Source organism: Trichomycterus rosablanca, chromosome 9 (genome assembly GCF_030014385.1).
Source record: "Trichomycterus rosablanca isolate fTriRos1 chromosome 9, fTriRos1.hap1, whole genome shotgun sequence".
Classification (NCBI taxonomy): domain Eukaryota; kingdom Metazoa; phylum Chordata; class Actinopteri; order Siluriformes; family Trichomycteridae; genus Trichomycterus; species Trichomycterus rosablanca.
This window is the reverse complement of record NC_085996.1, coordinates 5171757-5190062: the sequence shown is the minus strand read 5'-3', so window position 1 is coordinate 5190062 and position 18306 is coordinate 5171757. Positions and strand designations below refer to the sequence as shown.

The 18306-nt window shown below is 43.2% G+C and overlaps 1 protein-coding gene across 3 annotated transcripts in view; it reads right to left on the bottom strand.

Annotated features, from left to right (window-relative positions):
• Nucleotides 1-18306, bottom strand: part of cfap61 (cilia and flagella associated protein 61) — a 33503-nt gene that overhangs the window by 646 nt on the left and 14551 nt on the right. For 2 of the 3 annotated variants that reach the window (XM_063001719.1, XM_063001720.1), the window contains exons 16-24: nt 16300-16427; nt 10603-10695; nt 9362-9539; nt 8138-8303; nt 5129-5421; nt 3871-4198; nt 3715-3800; nt 3430-3635; nt 52-148 (exon numbers count right to left, since the gene is read on the bottom strand). In XM_063001719.1, coding sequence (XP_062857789.1) covers nt 52-148; nt 3430-3635; nt 3715-3800; nt 3871-4198; nt 5129-5421; nt 8138-8303; nt 9362-9539; nt 10603-10695; nt 16300-16427 — 1575 coding nt within the window. The remainder of the gene's footprint in view (nt 1-51; nt 149-3429; nt 3636-3714; nt 3801-3870; nt 4199-5128; nt 5422-8137; nt 8304-9361; nt 9540-10602; nt 10696-16299; nt 16428-18306) is intronic. The other variant, XM_063001721.1, reaches the window with a different exon arrangement.

Here is an 18306-nt window from a genome sequence, read left to right as displayed (position 1 = left end):
AGTGTCTACATACTTTTGGTCATGTAGTTTGTGTAAACAAGCTGCACTTACCTCTACTGTAGCCGAGTCCATAATCTGCTGCACTTCCTGCTCAAAATCAGTGAAGCGATCGTGATATAAAGCCATGCACCAACTCTCTGTAAAATAACTACAATAAACAATAAAGTTACTTTAGATTACCTTACACACACACACACACACACACACACACACACACACACACACACACACACACACACACACACACAGGTTAGTGTATTAGAGTAAGAGCTCTGTATCTTGAGCTGGTTTAGGTAATGACATTGAGACTGAGCAGGACAGTGTGTGTGTGTGTGTGTGTGTGTGTGTGTGTGGTATCCAGATTCAATCAGTAACTGAAGTGAGCGCTGCAGCCCAGATCAGCCTTTGTGTGGAGGCCATGCGGTAAAGCAGATTGGACACCTGCATAAACAGATTAGAGCTGAGAAACAATAGCGCTGATGCTCGCGGGTCAGCGGCGTTAACTTATTACACAAGAGGTCATGCTGTCGGATACGGATCTCCACCCCCCACCCCCGAGAGCAGAGCGGTCTCCATTACCACTGCATGAATATGATTTAGGATGATCATCTCGTAAACCAGATGACCTTAATGACGTGCTTCCTGGTTTTACAAGTAGTTTCTTCTGCACAGATGCAGCTGTAGAGCCAGCACAACCCTCCGTCTACTGAAAACTGTTATTTTAATATATATATAATATATAATGAGAATTATTTGGTAATAACTTGGCAGTTGTAGCCTAGTGGTTAAGGTACATTTAAGGTTTAGACCCCACCCTGCCAGGTTGTCACTGTTGGACCCTTGAGCAAGGCCCTTAACCCTTAACTGCTTAGACAGTGTCATTGTACTGTAGGTCACTTTGGATAAAAATACCTGCTAAATGATCTAAATGTGAAATATTTACATTAGAAATTAACTCAGTTTACTGCTCCACTTCTAACCGGCATATTTTATATTTTTTGTGAAAAAAGTACACACACACATACACACACACACACACACACACACCTACACGTGTACACACACACACACACACACACACGCATATATCCACACACACACCTACATGTATACACAAAGTTATACACACACACACACACCTACACATATACACTTATATATACTGTATACACACACATATATCCACACACACACACACCTACACGTATACACACAGTTATACACACACACACCTACACATATACACTTATATACACACACACCTACACGTATACACACATATATCCACACACACACGTATACACATATATCCACACACACACGTATACACACATATATACACACACACACACATATACACATAGTTATACACACAGTTACACACACACAAACATACACATATACACTTATATACACACAAAAAAACACACACACCTACATACACACGTACACAGTTATAAACACTTACATACACACACTCTTATACACATATACACACATATGTTTACACACATATGCACACATATATACCACCATATTTGAAATTTCTGGAGAAAAAAGTTGTGCCGCACTGAATTCTGGGATTGTCTTGAATATCGGTCAGAATATCGGTCAGAATATCGGTCAGAATAAGGCATCTCAAAATGACGTAAAATAAAATGACGTAAAATAAAATGACGTAAAATGTGTCTTTGTAGGGAGCACACTAGGTTTGAGACCCCATACATACTTGTATAGAAGTTAAATAACACTGACTCTTGAACTTGATAACGACGTCTAGTGTTAATAAACGATGAACCTTTTTAACAACAAGTGATAATAAAAGCCTCAGACTAGCTCTGAAGACTCTGGCACATGACTAATCTTCCGAGATAATCCGGGATTAAATTATTTTCCGAGATTAATTTTTCTCTTCGGATGGAGGGCATGTCCACTGACCCTGACTGTTCATCTTCCTCTTAGGATTAGCCTTGATCTACTCACATGAACAGATTTTCATCAGGAAAAGTGCACAGTGTCTTAATCTTAAATAGGAGATGAATTTTATTTATATATGGGGGCAAAGACTTATAGAAGCTTCCAGTGACAAGCCAGGTACCGATTAGCAGCAGTAAAGGTTATACTACACTACACTGATAGAGAGGGTTTTTTTCCATCCATAGAGCTACAGCTATGCTCTTTTGGACTCCTGGATATGGACAGCTATGGCTTCACAGATGCAACATTAAATAAGAACAGGTTTTTAATCTGTATTTTTATAGGGGAAAATCTTTAATGAGCTGCCTGAGGGAGGGCGGTCAATGGGGTTCCTCACTGCTAAAAAATGTGACCTCTGGTGACCGGGTAACTTATGGAAAAGCATTTACATATGCAGCATTTAGCGGATGCTTTTATCCACAGCGACTTACAACTGTGAGTAAATACAATGCAAGCTATTGGGGTTAAGGGCCTTGCTCAGTGGCCCAACATTAGCTACTTGGAAGCGATGGGGCTTGAACCGACAACCTTGTGATTACTAGTCCAGCACCTTAACCACAGAGCTACCACTGCCCTTAAGCACAGCCTGACTTTAAGTACACGATATGCCTCTCTTTGAGAGTCCGCTTCTGGTGGGTGAAAAGAAGTGTCCAGGGACAGCACGTGTTTCGGAGGGGGCGCTTGATAGTCTGCGGCTCTCCTCGGCCAGGGCAGGGGTGTTACAAGCGCTGGAGGAGTAACAATCAGGGAATTGAAAATGACTAGATCATTAATCAAAAACAAAAGAAATCAGGATGGGCTACACTGATTTAAGAGATCAGTAAGATATACATTTCATTTCATTTTCAAATTTTATCACAGCTTTTTCCTGGTCAGGGTTGCGGTGAGTCCAGCTTCTACCCAAATCACTGGGCACATTGCAAATAACACACCCTGCAGGAATTGAAATGACCAAGGTAAAAAAAAGTGGCTAAAAGACACTAAGAAACAGAAAGGGGCTAAGAAAAAATAAATGCTGTGGCCAAAATAACGGAAACAAATGAAATACAGGACAGAACAGGGATAGCGTGGAACTCAGAACTGCTTGTCAAAATATGACAGGGTGCTCTGGCCATCTGCGACAGCCCAGGCCTCACAGGAGACCCTCAAAATGAGCCGGGGACGGCGATGCACAAGCAGCGCTCCGACCATAGGTGGAGACCATTACAGTTTCGTGGTGAGTTCCCAGTAAGAGATAAAGGTTTTCTGGTCTCAACTAAAAACCAGATTGATCCGAGCAGAAAAAAACAGATTGATCAGACAAGGAGCTGGCAAGTCTGACAGGAAGAATCTGTGATATATAGAAACACTTCCACCTGGAGCGGATTTATGCTGTGTTACAGTATTGAAGCCCTAGTGTTTGTTAAGTGTGTGTATCTGTGCTGTGATGTATGTTAAGTGTGTGTTTTGAACCTGTAGAGGTCTCGGACGAGGCCATCGTCTAGGCGTGTGTACAGGTGGTTGAGGAGCAGCTGGTGTTTGCCATATAGACTGAGATAGTTGGCCTCAGGAAGTGGTTTTGATGCCAGACAGGTGATGCCCTCCACCAATCCGTGCTGATTAAACTGGAGCTGGAAGTAGTTCCCTGTCTCCACGTCACCGGTCACCACCTCACGGCCCTGAAGGACACGTAGCAGAATCAGAATCCGTCATCTAACTGATGAATCCCTCACTTTCATAAACCCAAAGCAAACCTACCAGTTTAGCTACTGGAGAACTGGTACTGGTGTAGACGGGGGGTTTTGTGACATGGAGATAATGGTACCCACCTGGCAGCCTTCCACCTGAGAAGAAAACACAGAAATGGAAGATAGAAGGACCCTCATGTATGAAAATAATTGGGAACAGACTTACCTGTTATTTTTGGCTGTTTGTAGACGGGAACAAGACGGTCCACGTCAGGCGCTTGATCGACCGCAGGCTCCAGGATCGGGTCAAATAAGGGCAGAAAGGTGGCTGCCAGGTGCTGACCCACCTCTTTGGAGTTAAAGTTGGAGTGCGAGCAGTGATCAGCGCGGTAGCGCCGAGAGAACTTGGTTAAAGGTCCGGCGGCTCGGACGGCGCAGTCATTCGTGTGGGAGGTGGAGTCGATAACCAGGCGACCGTCGAACACCAGCGAGGCGTCGTTGATGGCTTTAAAAGCTTCGTAGTCCACGCCGTTATAGGAGAAGTTAAAGAGGACCTGGAAGGTTGAAGTGTTTGGATGAGTAGCGCCCCCTGAAGGGACAGCACTTGGTTTAGCAGCTATAGTTTGACCTTAAAATCAAAGCTTTAGTTGTAGATCAAAGCTAATCCGAACTAACTTCAAACTATAAGAGAAGAGGCCAAAAGTATGTGGACACCCCTTCTAATAAATGAGTCCAGGCATTTCAGTTTCACCAGGTGATAACAGGTGAATAAAATCACTCACTCACTTTCTTAACCGCTTATCCAATCAGGGTCATGGGGGGTTTGTGCTGGAGCCTATCCCAGCTTTTCAATAGGCGCAAGGCACACAGTAACACCCTGGACGGGGCGCCAGTGGATCACAGGGCAGACACACACACACACATTCACCTATAGGGCAATTCAAAGTCTCCAAATAACCTGGCTGCATGTTTTTGGACTGTGGGAGGAAACCGAAGCTCCTGGAAAAAACCCACGCAGACACGGGGAGAACATGCAAACTCTGCACAGAAAGGATCCGGACCGCCCCGCCTGGGACCTTCTTGCTGTGAGGCAACAGTGCTACCTACTTAGCCACCGTGCCGTCCTGAATAAAATCATCTATATAAAATCAAATCTTATGATTGGAACTTCATGGCAACCGTTTGGAGACAGCGAGGTCCATAAGTTCAGTTTGGAGGAACTTCAGTGTCCTGCACAAAGCCCTGACCTCAACCCTTCTCAATTAAACACCTTTGAGATGAATTGGAACGTCAATGTGTCCTTCTCATCCTCCACACATGGAGTTTGGGCAATTTCATATTAATGGCCTTGGTGTGGAATGAACGGTCAGGTGTCCACATACTTTCGGTCACACAATGTTGTGGTTTCTGTATAGTCTGTTGAGAAATCCTCTTCTTCAGTATCACATCACCTCTTGAGCTCTGTTTTGTGGAATTGCACTCACCGTACACTCCAGTCTGACGGGCAGCTCGTCCGTGGTGAATAAGACGGATGTGAGAGGTTCGGGATGCTGCCCGTCGTTCAGCTGTGCCAGCGAGCAACTGTTATAAACACAAACTCTCTGTCTGTCCAGAGCCGTCCTCACTGCCCGCTCTACCTCGCGGTTCTGCCAGCAGGATGAGGATCCGGCCGAGCGTCGATGGACCAGATGGATTCTGGATCCCGTCACACCTAAATCCAGAAGGGCCTCTACGAAGATGTAGACGTCTAGAGTGTCTCCATAAACCACTGCGTTACCTGAGGATGAAAGAGGTGTTTAATAGTGGAGCAGAAGGTTTTGCTTCATCTGAAACCTAAACTATTTAGCCAAAAGTATGTGGACACCTGATGACTAGCTTTGTGGACATCTCTTAGCACTACCGTCCACCCGGCCCCCATGGCTTTTAAAAGAACTACAACAGCCCTGTGGTTTGATAAACTTGGTGTAGAGACGACACCCTCCACACGCCGGTGACCTTTATAATCTTCCAACAAGCTCATGGTGTCCATTGTCAAATGTGAGTTAGGTATAAATAAACTGGAAGCTTTTTAACCAACACTTGGTCCTTCAACTTCTGGTTTGTCCTACAGAGCATTCTGGTGCCATTTCTTACACACCGTTTTGGGACAGTGGTAGCCTAGTTGGTAGAGCTTTGGGCCATCAGTTGAAAGGTTGAGAGTTCGAATCCCGGCTCTTGAGCAAGGCCTTTAACCCTCTCTGCTCCAGGAGGGTTGTACAATGGCTGACCCTGCGCTCTGACCACATATGTAAAGAAAGTAAATGAAAATTTCATTGTACTGTACACGTGTATATGTATATAACACAAATAAAGGCGTTCTATAATGCACATGTGCCCGGCTGACCACATGATCTTAAGGAAAACAGGATTCGTAAGACCAGTTGACCTTCCTCCATTACTCCAGAGTCCATTTGCTTTCGACAATGCACAGGAGTCTACATGGACATTACGACTGGCCTGTGAGCCACAGCAGATCTTCTGAAGGTCAGACCACACCTGTTATGTCCTCTGGTATCAGTGAGTCTTGGCTGCACAACACCCTGTCAGCACTTTGTGACTTGTTCCTTTTTTTACCACTGTTGGAGGGTACTTGGGTTTTTTTAGTTTCTTCAACCCATTTATTATGACCATAACAATATTGCCCTTATAAAAGTGCCCCAATCGTTTTGCTGATCATATCTGCTGCACAAGGGACTAAGACCAGCCCAACATTTAATACCATTGTTATAAAATAGGAATTACATGTTCAATTTTATGGGTTCTAAAGTTTTGGCTCATCAGCTACTCAAAACTCTGTCCATGGTGCTGAAACAGTTCCTGAATTTAGCCTGTTCCCACCAGCAGAGGTGACTGGAACAAACCCAGACAGGACAGTAGATGTTTTCTAATCCCAGACTGTTTGTAGAATGATGATGAATGATGATGAGTTGAGACTGGGTATAAAAGAAGCACTAATGAAACATTCTGTCATTTACAAGCAGGGTTGGGTTGAGATTTAAAACCTTAAGACAAATCTATAGGTGAATAGTTTAGAACAATTTAAAACCACCGTTTCTCAATGCACGATTGCATGACATTTTACGATTTCACCATCTACAGTCTATAACATTATTAAGAGATTCATAGAATCCAGAGAAGTCTTTGGAGGCAAAAAACAATATTACAAACCTGTAAATCTCTTGGGTGGGTGGCACTGCATTAAAAACCAACATGCTTCTTTAATCAACATAACCACATGGGCTTGGAGGTACTTCAGAAAACCCTTGTCAGTAAACACACCCGTTTGTTGATGCACCTACAAGTGCAAGCAAATAATTTTCTTTTTTCTGTACTGATGGTTGACTGACGGATAGCTGGTAATTTTTCTGTCCCCATAAAGATGAGTTAGTATGACTGCACCAATTAAACAGTACCAGGAACAGTGGTCTCTTGCCAAGGTTGGAAAATATGTCTATAAATAACATGACTAACAAGTTAAATGCAAATAATTTAACAACATTTTTTCCACAGATCGTTCAATCAACCTACTTTGATCAAATTGTTTTAACGTTTTAGTTTTAGGGGGTAAAGTTTTAGGGGCACAGTTTTTATGCCCTTCCTGACTCAACCCTCATTTACATTTATATTTTCAGCATTTAGCAGATGCTTTTATCCAAAGTGACTTACAGTTATGACTGAACATGATTTTAAGCAATTGAGGGTTAAGCGCCTTGCTCAGGGGCCCAACAGTGGCAACTTGGTGGTGGTGGGGTTTGAACCGGCAACCTTCCAATTACTAGTCCAGTACCTTAACCACTGAGCTATCACTGCCCCCATATTTCTATCCAGGCTAGAGACCAACACTGAGCACAATGATAAATGTACCTCGTGCATTGTGCATTGTGTTTATTTATTTATTTTTACTGTCACACATTACTCGTCTTCCACTGCTCTGTGGTCACATTGGAAAGTAAATTGGAACTAATTGCTCAAAAGCATTTGCTCGACAGCGTGAATGCAGATTTCCACCCTGCTAAATTGATATCCTCCACATCTGAATGGCATAATTTTCATTCACCCGTAATAGCGCTAGTTCCTGGATTATTACAGGAGCCTGTAATTAGTAAATATAATAGAACTAATCAGACGTGGATCAGTGGCTCTCTCTTCTCTCCTTTCAGAGAGCCAGATTCGTTCTAAAGCTCTCCTGATATTAATATCATCCTGTAAACAGATAGAGAAGGCTGAGCTGCGTCTGACAGATGAAAGATTTCACTCAGACTAATTAGCTCCTCATTACGCCTAGCAGTCGGGGCAGGACATGGTGTAGGAGTAATGAAGCCTCGGTAAATTAAATTAGCTTTTGAACAAGCTCCACTGATCCTGGAGCAGCTTTAACAACATCAAACTACTCAGAACATCATAAAAAGTGGCTTCAAACCAAACTGGATAAGAGACAGGAGACCCACGCTGACCTTCCTGGTGTAGAAAGTTCTTCATGAGCCAGTGGTAAGCCTGAGCACAGTCGTGCTGGTCGTTCAGGGTGAACAGGTTGGAAGGAACGTGGTCCGTGTATCGGTGTCTACACTGGTCTTGAACATTCGTCTCTGTACTGACATCTGTTTCAACAGGACGAGGAATCTGACAAAATATATAAACAATATAAATAATTCAACAGCACAATATTATTTGAGTTTTATTATTATTATTATTATTATTATTTGAGGGCTAGTGTTGGGGTTAGGGGTAGGGTTGGGGTTAAGGTTGAGGTTAGGGCTAGGGTAGGCTTGGGGTTGAGGTTAGGGCTGGAGTTAGGGTTGGGGTTAGGGCTGGGGTTAGGATTGGGGTTAGGGCTGGGGTTAGGGTTGGGGGTATGGTTAGAGCCAGGGTTGGGGTTGAGGTTAGAGAACTTTGGTAAAACACTTTGGTTCTAACAGGTTTCAGCAGATTTGTGTTCTTCGACTGTTGTTTACTAAAACTTGAGAAATGAAATGTTCACTATAGAAGCTCTTCTGTAAGTCGCTCTGGATAAGAGCGTCTGCTAAATGCAGAAAATGTAAATGTAAATGTAAGCTAGGATTGCGGTTGGGGATAGGGCTAGGTTTAGGTTAGGGCTAGGGTTGAGGTTTGGGTTGGTGTTAGGGCTAGGGTTGGGGTTAGGGCTGGGGTTAGGGTTGGTTAGGGTTAAGGTTGAGGTTAGGGCTAGGGTTAGGCTACGGGTTAGGGCTAGTATTGGGGTTAGGGGTAGGGTTGGGGTTAAGGTTGAGGTTAGGGCTAGGGTAGGCTTGGGGTTGAGGTTAGGGCTGGAGTTAGTGTTGGGGTTAGGGCTGGGGTTAGGGTTGGGGGTATGGTTAGTGCTAGGGTTGGGGTTAGGACTGGGGTTGGGGCTAGGATTTGGGTTACAGCTGGGGTTAGGGCTGGGGTTGGGTTAGGGTTAGGGTTGGGGTTAGGGCTGAGGTAAGAGCTAGGGTTAGGGTTTATCAAGTTTCCTTCATAACGGCTGGGGTTAGGGTTAAAGTTATGGATTAGGGATGGGGTTAAGTTTGAAGTCAAGGTTGGGGTTAGGGCTGAGGTTAGAGCTAGGATTAGGGTTTATCAAGTTTCCCTCATAACGGCTGGGGTTAGGGTTGAGGTTAGGGTTAAGGATATGGGTTAAGAATTAGGGTTAGGGTTGGAGCTGGGGTTTAGGTCTTCTTCACCTCTCTCACCTGGTACTGCTGACCAGTGCAGAGAATGAGATGATCGTAAGAAACATGGTGACCACCGGCGACCTGCACGTGTTTGGCAGTTCTGTCTATCGCCGTCATCTTTCCTGTGACTACATTAATCCAGGTCCACAGAGCGAGCTGGGTGTGGTCCTGCTCACTGTAGCCATGACTGTTAAGGAACCAACACAGAGTATCAGAACACACACACACACACACACACACACACACACACACACACAGTATTACAAAACACAAACCAGAGACCATGAGAGTCATTTATATACAAACTCATCTCCAGAAGTGTTGGGAACATCGGAAGAATGTTTAAAAACAGAACTGCAAAACCTTGCTGACCTTTTTAATCCACATAATTTAACCACAATTTAATTACAATTTAATATAAATAAGGACAATTAGATTGTGATTAAATTGTGTTTGAATTAAATTAAATTAATTGATCTTTAGCAACCAGGACACAAAATAATACAGATATGGTTAAAATAACTGTGTCGCTATCAGATATAACATCAAGGTTAGATCATTTTTACAAATTGTGTCTCATCAACTGCTTTTTATTCTGGTCAGGGTCACAGTGGATCCAGTTTCAAAAGAAACAGGGCAGGATTACCCACATGTTCACCTGTCAAACACTATATAAACAAATATAAACATAAAATCTGTTTGTATGTATGGACAAAAGTTGTGAATATGGTGATTAGAAGCAGATTTGGTTCCTAAAGTCTAGCTGCACTCCTAAAATGGTTAAGCTAGAACACTCACAGAACACTTACAACTTATTTATTTATTCTGTGGTATTAAAACCAGCTCTCGAAAGGAAAGGAAAGATAGAAAACCCTCAGAACCACCCGAGTCCAACCTCTACCACCCACCTCTCCCAGGGCCTCCGCGTTACAGGAACAATGTGAATGCTTTATAATCAGAAACACCATCAGCAGCTATTATATTTAATATTAATTTAGTAGTATTGTACTTTAGATCTCAGGGCGATATGGTGGCTAAGTGGGTAGCACTGTCGCCTCACAGCACAAAGGTCCTGGGTTTGATCCCTGGGAGTGTGTGTGGAGTTTGCATGTTCTCCCCGTGGCTGCGTGGGTTTCCTCTGAGTGCTCCGATTTCCTCTCAAACATGCAGCCAGGCTAACTGGAGACACTGAATTGTCCTATAGGTACCTGGCCGCTAGGATACATAAACCAGTGCATTGTAGATCTCACCTTGTAGCCAGAAACCTTGTGCTGTCGCTGCTTTGCCAGTCAGGCAGGCCGTGAGTAGATATGAGGGTCAGGTTGTTGAAGCGAAGGTGAGGGCTGCAGAAAAAAAGCAAAACTGCTGTAAAAATGAAATGTTAATGTTTGAGCTTTATTCGGCTGCATGTGTAATATTCGAAAACACCTAAAAGAGCCATGCTGCTGGTATCAGAAGGTGCATATCATCACGTTAACACATTTCTACTGTGGTGAGACCCCGTCTCAGAGGCAAGTCAATGGTAGCGCATGTGTCTGAGGGGCGTAAGAGCGGGAGTAAGATTGCATATTGGATACGACTAGGTTTGGTGAGGGGCAGGGGTAGCTCAGTGGTTAGGTCACAGGGCTAGTAATCAGAGCCCCACCACTGCCAGGTTGCCACTGTTGGGCCCTTGAGCAAGGCCCTTAACCCTTAATTGTTTTCATCATATACATTATCAATTGTAAGACGCTTTGAATAAAGGCGTCTGTTAAATGCTGAAAATGTAAATGGTGAAAAAGAGGGAAAGTGAACGATTTTTTCCCTATTTTATTTATGCATTTTCTCCCAATTTATCGTAGTCAGTTTGTCTTCTGCTGCTGAGGGATCCCTGATTGCAGTCAAGGAGGGTATATTGCTGCTCATGCCTCCTCTGACCCGCGCACAGCACCTATGCACTCACACTCACACAGTGTTTGCAGACCCCACCCACATAGTCCGGTCATCCCTCCCTAGCAGAACAGTGTCTGCGGCAGGCACTGTCAATTATGCCCGCTATATGGCGCCCAGCCGACTTGTGGCAATGTCAAGTTTCAAACCGAGGAGTCAAGAATCTTGGGGCTGTTGTGCTAGCGGAATATTCCAAGTAGTACCAGCACCCAAGTAGCATCTTCATCACCTCTTTAATAAGCACTAAAATTAAAACTACCATTCACTTAGTAATTTTTACTTTGTTTCTAACAGGGTTTCAGTAATTTTGTGTTCTTGGCCTTGTTCGAGGTGTCTGCTTGTACTAGAGTAAAGAAACGTTTACTTTTGAGGAAGTACTTTTGTAGGTCGATCTGAATAAGAGCTTCTGCTAAATTCTGTAAATGCAATTATTTATCTAAAAGAAAGAAAAACAAAAACTTTTAAACTAGGAAAAAATTGTAGTTATTAAATAACAGCATACTGTGTTATTGATATGCAACACTAAATTTAAAAGATTACATTAAAATTTAATTGTACGTCTTTCCATTTTAATTGTAAATACATTTTAACTCTAAACTAGCTTAAGAACTATTGTGGAAGACAAGCTGCCATCTGTTTTTCCTCCAAAAAAGAACGAGTCCTCTTTGAAAAAGAACGCCACCAAGCTGGCGGGTGCTTTGTTAGAAATAATGCTTTTATATAGATCTCTCCTAAATGAAGATGTATTCCTAAAGTGGATTTTATCCATTTTCCTTAACGAGGCCTTTGTGGCTTTGTGTGTGTTCTTTATTCCCGATGAAGAATGGAATGCCAGTGAAAGCCGGGACACGAGCGGCAGGACAGTGATGATAACCATACACCATTAGAGGTGGAACAAAAGCCTGAGGGGTGTGTGGGGTTATTCAGCCAGAGCTGGAGGGGCAGATGCAGTTCACTGCTGACATCCCTCGATTTCCCCTGCCGCACTGGCATACGTTAAAGTGCCTTCTTCACTAAGCATCACGGTAAAAGCCCTTCCTTTTGTTTTCCTATTTTTCATCCTGGCCTGTGTGTTCAGTCCCCCTCCCCGGGGCCGCGTTTACCCTCAGGAGTGTAAAAAAGGTCTCTTGTCATGTAAATGGACTGTTGTGTGAGCGGGAACTACATTATGGAGGCAGAAAGGTCTGCAGATCGTCAGCGCTGACAAAACCCTGACAAAACACGCGCTGCTCTCAGACCTCTGCTCTGGATTACAGGGTCTCGACGTGATCAGGACTGACAGGAAACCAATACTATAGTGGAGAGCAGTCAAACTAGCCCTGATTTTACCCACCCGAGGTTAAGGAATGACGTCAGTGCTGCTCCTGCCAGATGTGACGGGAACCTGGTGTGTTTGCACCAAGAATGTAAAGAACTCACTACAGACTTTATCACAGACTGGACTCAATAATAAAGAACTCCAATAATTTTTGCTAGTTCTAACTTTTAGTTCATTTTAATTGTGGGTGTATGATTTGTGTAAATCCTATTTATCCAAATTATTCTCCAGGCCACCCGAGGAGGACGGGGGTCCCTGCTGAGTCTGGTTCCTCTCAAGGTTCCTTCCTGTAATTTTAAGGATGTTTTCCTGCCACTGTCGCCCTCGGCCTGCTCAACAGGGGTTCTTGGTCTGTTGGTTCTGGATTCTGTAAAGTTGCTTTGAGACAATGCCTATTGTAAAAAGCGCTATTTAAATAAAGTTGACTTGACTTGACTTGATTATAGAGGCACAGGGAAGCAACAAGCTGAAGTCCATCATAATTACTAACAAAAACATTAGGTGGCTTTGCACCAAAATGAAATGGCATTATAGAACAAATTAAATCCAAAATCTAAAGTGTCTCTAAACTTTTGACTTGAGTTGAAAGCTGGAATCTCAGAACACAGCCAGTGTTTTATCATAAATATGAATGTGAGGCGCACAAAAGCAGTGCAGAAATGCCATTGTTTTGTTTTACATCCACTGTGGTCCAGTCATCCTGACACATCCAAACGAACCTTTACAGACACACAGAAGGTTGTAACACATTCAAACCCCAATGTTGGACAAAAGGAAAGAAATCGGCCATGGCTTTGCCACGTTAATCCCAGTCTGTCTGTAAAACTGGACCTTGCAGTCGCCTTTCTTCAGCATAATACCAGCATGTGGCTTTTTTCCACCTTATCAGCGACACACAGGCCGGTATTGTGGCCGAGCTCGGACCTCCGGCGCTCAGAGGACGGGCCGAGAAGCCATGAATCTTTATCTGTGCCGCTGCTACCGCTCGTGACCCCTTAACACTTACGGCTGGCGAGAAGGGGGCGAGGGGGAGAGTGGGGGATGGAGCCTTGGGTTGGGGAGATAAGAGCTCGGCCTGCCCCCTCGCTTCACGTCCAGAGCCGCCATCATTTTTATTGGACACTAACTGCCTCATTAGTCAAGTCATTAGCGATGGCACACACCGATGGCCTGACAGGAGAACAGTGGAACGGCTAATTAAAGGGCCAGCGCCGCCACGAGGGCTGCCAGGCCTGGGCAGCTGCATGCCCACCTGCCAACGCTGTAAGAGTTAACATGAACACACACGCGGACGAGTTGACCTCTGGTTGCCAGGCAGTTATCTTCTTCGGAGGAAATGAGAATAGCTCTAAAATGCACCTTTTGTTTGCATTGGCGTCACGTACGGACACGGAGCGTTTATGTGAGCTGGATATACAAATTTCCATAGATTAAAATCTTTTAATAAATACACAGCATAAATAATAATGCCTGAATGATCGTGTCATCGGCTGAGCTGGGTGCACAACACTGGTACTAAATTGCCAGGGAAGAAAGGAAAAGCTGTTGATTATTACATATAAGCCAGTGAGCTCATATTTCAGGCAATCACTGTCCTAAATCCCCGGAGCCACTTCTACTAATTACAATCACCTTAAAGATGATGCCATGCCCTCTACACACACACAAAACAAGCAACACAGATGATTCCTCTTAATTAAAATGATTATTGCTTCAAGGGCATCTTTACAATCATAAGTCAGCAACAATTGGCTAAAATACACCAACTAAGCATAACATTATGAGAGGTGAAGTGAATAACACTGATTATCTCTTCATCACAGTTAGTGGGGGGGATATATTAGGCAGCAGGTGAACATTTTATCCTCAAAGTTGATGTTGGAAGCAGGAAACATGGGCGAGCGTGAGGATCTGAATGAGTTTGACGAGGGCCAAATTGTGATGCTAGACGACTGGGTTAGAGCATCTCCAAAACTGCAGCTCTTGTGGGGTGTGTCCCGGTCTGCAGTGGTCAGTATCTATCAAAAGGTCATGGGTGGCCAAGGCTCATTGATGCACGTGGGCAGCGAAGGCTGGCTCGTCTGGTCCGATCCAACTCAAATTGCTGAAGAAGTTCATGCTGGTTCTGATAGAAAGGTGTCAGAATACACAGAGCATCACAGTTTGTTGTGTATGGGGCTGATAGCCACAGACCAGTCAGGGTTCCCATGCTGACCCCTGATCATCACCAAAAGCGCCAACAATGGGCACATGAGCATAAATGGGCACAACAACCAGTTTGACTTGGCCTCCAAATTTCCCAGATCTCAATCCAATCGAGCATCTGTGGGACGTGCTGGACAAACAAGACAGATCCATTGAGACTCCACCTCACAACTTAAAGGATCTGCTGCTGACATCTTGGTGTCAGATACCAGAGCACACCTTCAGGGGTCTAGTGGAGTCCATGCCTCGACGGGTCAGGGCTGTTTTGGCAGCAAAAGGGGGACCAACACAATATTAGGAAGGTGGTCATAATTTTATGCCTATTGGGTGTAAATTGAAGAATGGATGGGTGTGGATTTGTTAAATGTATAGATGAGTGTAGAGTGGGTGTATGGATGATGGGTGATTTGATAGCTGGATGAATTAATGGGTAAAAAATATTAATTTTACTTAATTTTTTATTTTTGTTCAACACTGAATCTAGTAACACACACACTTAACTACTCAGAATGTGTTTGGGTCAAATCTCACAACTTTGTTTCATTTCTACAAGGTTTCTAAGTTGAAGATGAGCTGTACATGAGTAACAGGAGTCTTCAACCTAGAGTTAGTAAAGACATGAAATAAAGCAGCAAATATAGAGAACATGCTAAAGCACCAGAACACTGAGTACAGTCTAGTGATTTATCACAAAATATTCTTTTTAAGAATAAATGTGGGTAACAGGAATGAACGTTGAGATGAATCTTCTTAGTCAGAGTTACAGTATTATCAAACATACAGGGGAAAAGGGAGAACCTACTAATGCTCTTCCCGTGACCTTCAGTAAATACAGATCATTTACATTTCTGTTCAATATGTGACCTGATTGATGAGAATATTTCCACATTTTTGTTTTCAGAAGGATGAATATGTGAGGGTAACAGGACTGAGGGACATGGGGACATGAAAAAATAATAATATTACAAACATGTGATGTGATCTGGAATCACCAAACACTGCAGGAAAAAAAGATTTCTGAAAGATTGTACTCCTTATATTTCATTATAAAGTGTTGTGTTAGAGAGGGGAGATTAAAAAATACTATTCTTCAGTGTTATAGGGAGTTTTTATGAATGTTTTAAATTATAAATCCTAAATTTGCATTTAGATCAACGTGCAGAGACACTTTGCTCAATTAAAAAATGCATTTTAAAGTTAATTTATACATACAGTATATACATGTCCTACTTGTTGCTTTGCATAAACTGTATGACCATTTAAAATGCTGTAAACAACCAGACTGCTTCAGGGTTGATGTATTAAAAACTACCAGGCAGGTTTCTGGACAGAAATCTAGAAGACGTGCATGAAGGCTACACCTTTTGTAGTCAAAACTACAATGTTAGCCTTGGTGTTTCATTGCAAAGCTAAAATAGTAGATTCTAGCCACCAAAATTGTGTTGTTTTTTTTTTTGTATGTTTGTCTGAAACGTTCCTTATGCTTCATGCTTACCAGAACACAAGAGCTTCCAGGAAGGATAATCCAGTATCTGAAGCACCTACAACCACAATCCTGGCATTGATGGTGACCTTGGGCTCCATGGTGAGTTTTCGGTTGATGTGATACAGGGCGTACGGAACCTGAGGAAGAGAGAGATTACCAAATTAACCAAAAAACCCCGCGAAAAACCAAAAACTTTGAGCCGTACAGCAGCCCATTAAAAGCACATATGCAGAGCGCCGGGCTGCTGTTTTACCCTGAACCATTTTCACTCATCTGATTCTAGTTTAACCACTAAAATGTATCCAGCAGCAATTCTAAAAGCTGTCCATTTGGGAGAGTCGGCCAGTCCCCGGTGAGAATGATTTAATGGAATGGACTGGTTTATACAGTGCATTTCTCAAAGCACTTAACTATCTGAAAAGTAAAAATAAATAAATAATAAATATATAATAAAAGAAACAGCAGCTTTCAAACGTGTTAACATAAACTTCCCTAATGTTTCTGAGAACATGATGATTGTCCATTGTCCATTTTATCAGCTCCACTTACCATATAGAAGCACTTTGTAGTTCTAATTACAATTACAATTACTGACTGTAGTCCATATGTTTCTCTACAAAGCTTTTTAGCCTGCTTTTACCTTGTTCTTCAATGGTCAGGATCTCCACAGGACCACCACAGAGCAGGTATTATTTAGGTGGTGGATCATTCTCAGCACAGCAGTGACACTGACATGGTGGTGGTGTGTTAGTGTGTGTTGTGCTGGTATGAGTGGAATCACCTCACTGTCACTGCTGGACTGAGAATAGTCCACCAGCCAACAGCGCCCCGTGGGCAGCGTCCTGTGACCACTGATGAAGGTCTAGAAGATGACCGACTCAAACAGCAGCAATAGATGAGCGATCGTCTCTGACTTTACATCTACAAGGTGGACCGACTAGGTAGGAGTGTCTAATAGAGTGGACAGTGAACGGACACGGTATTTAAAAACTCCAGCAGCGCTGCTGTGTCTGATCCACTCATACCAGCACAACACACACTAACACACCACCACCATGTCAGTGTCACTGCAGTGCTGAGAATGATCCACCACCTAAATAATACCTGCTCTGTGGTAGTCCTGTGAGGGTCCTGACCATTGAAGAACAGGGTGAAAGGGGGGGTAACAAAGCATGCAGGGAAACAGATGGGCTACAGTCAGTAATTGTAGAACTACAAAGTGCTTCTATATGGTAAGTGGAGCTGATAACATGGACAGAGAGTGTAGAAACAAGGAGGTGGTTTTAATGTTATGGCTTTCTTTTTAAAGATTTCTTCATGCATTATAAGTGTAAAACGTTCAGATTGTATGAAGATTTGAAGCTGCTAGTAGAGATATTTAAACCCGGAGGAATACGCAGGTCGTATTTCAATCAGTTCAAACCTCCAGCTGTCGTGCACTCCCAATCATTTCCCTCTAGAACCCTGAACACTAATTGGTCCTCGAGCTGGAATAATTTGCCGAATTATTCCTCTAGTACACCTTGTCTGATTAAGCCGACGGAGCAGCAGGAGGGAGTGGACTGAAGTACCAGAAGAAAAGAGATCTGAACTGTGCAATTTATCAACACAGCATAAGACCATGTAACTGATTGCACACCGATCTGTATTTTACCCTCTTGGTCCGGCTCGGAATACCATTATCAAGGGCCAACGAAGTTTAAAAGAATCAAAAGTGCTGTGACTTTGTTTTACCTCCTGAGAAACGGGGTTTTAAGTTTATGTTTAACTTCCATCTGAGAGTCTGAGATAAGTGGTTTAATGTGCTGCCTTTTGATTATTCTAATGTGTCTGTTGTATGTTTCATTAGAAATAAATATATATGTAAAGGCATAGAAGGTGTAGTGTCAGGAAGTCAAGGTGCTAAGAAACTGGCCCTAATTTTGGCCCTGGTTAGCACTGATTGGTTAGCTTTGATTGGTAGTCTGAGTGGAATACAGCTTACTAATCCCAAAAGAAAGTGGTCTAGTACTGCTG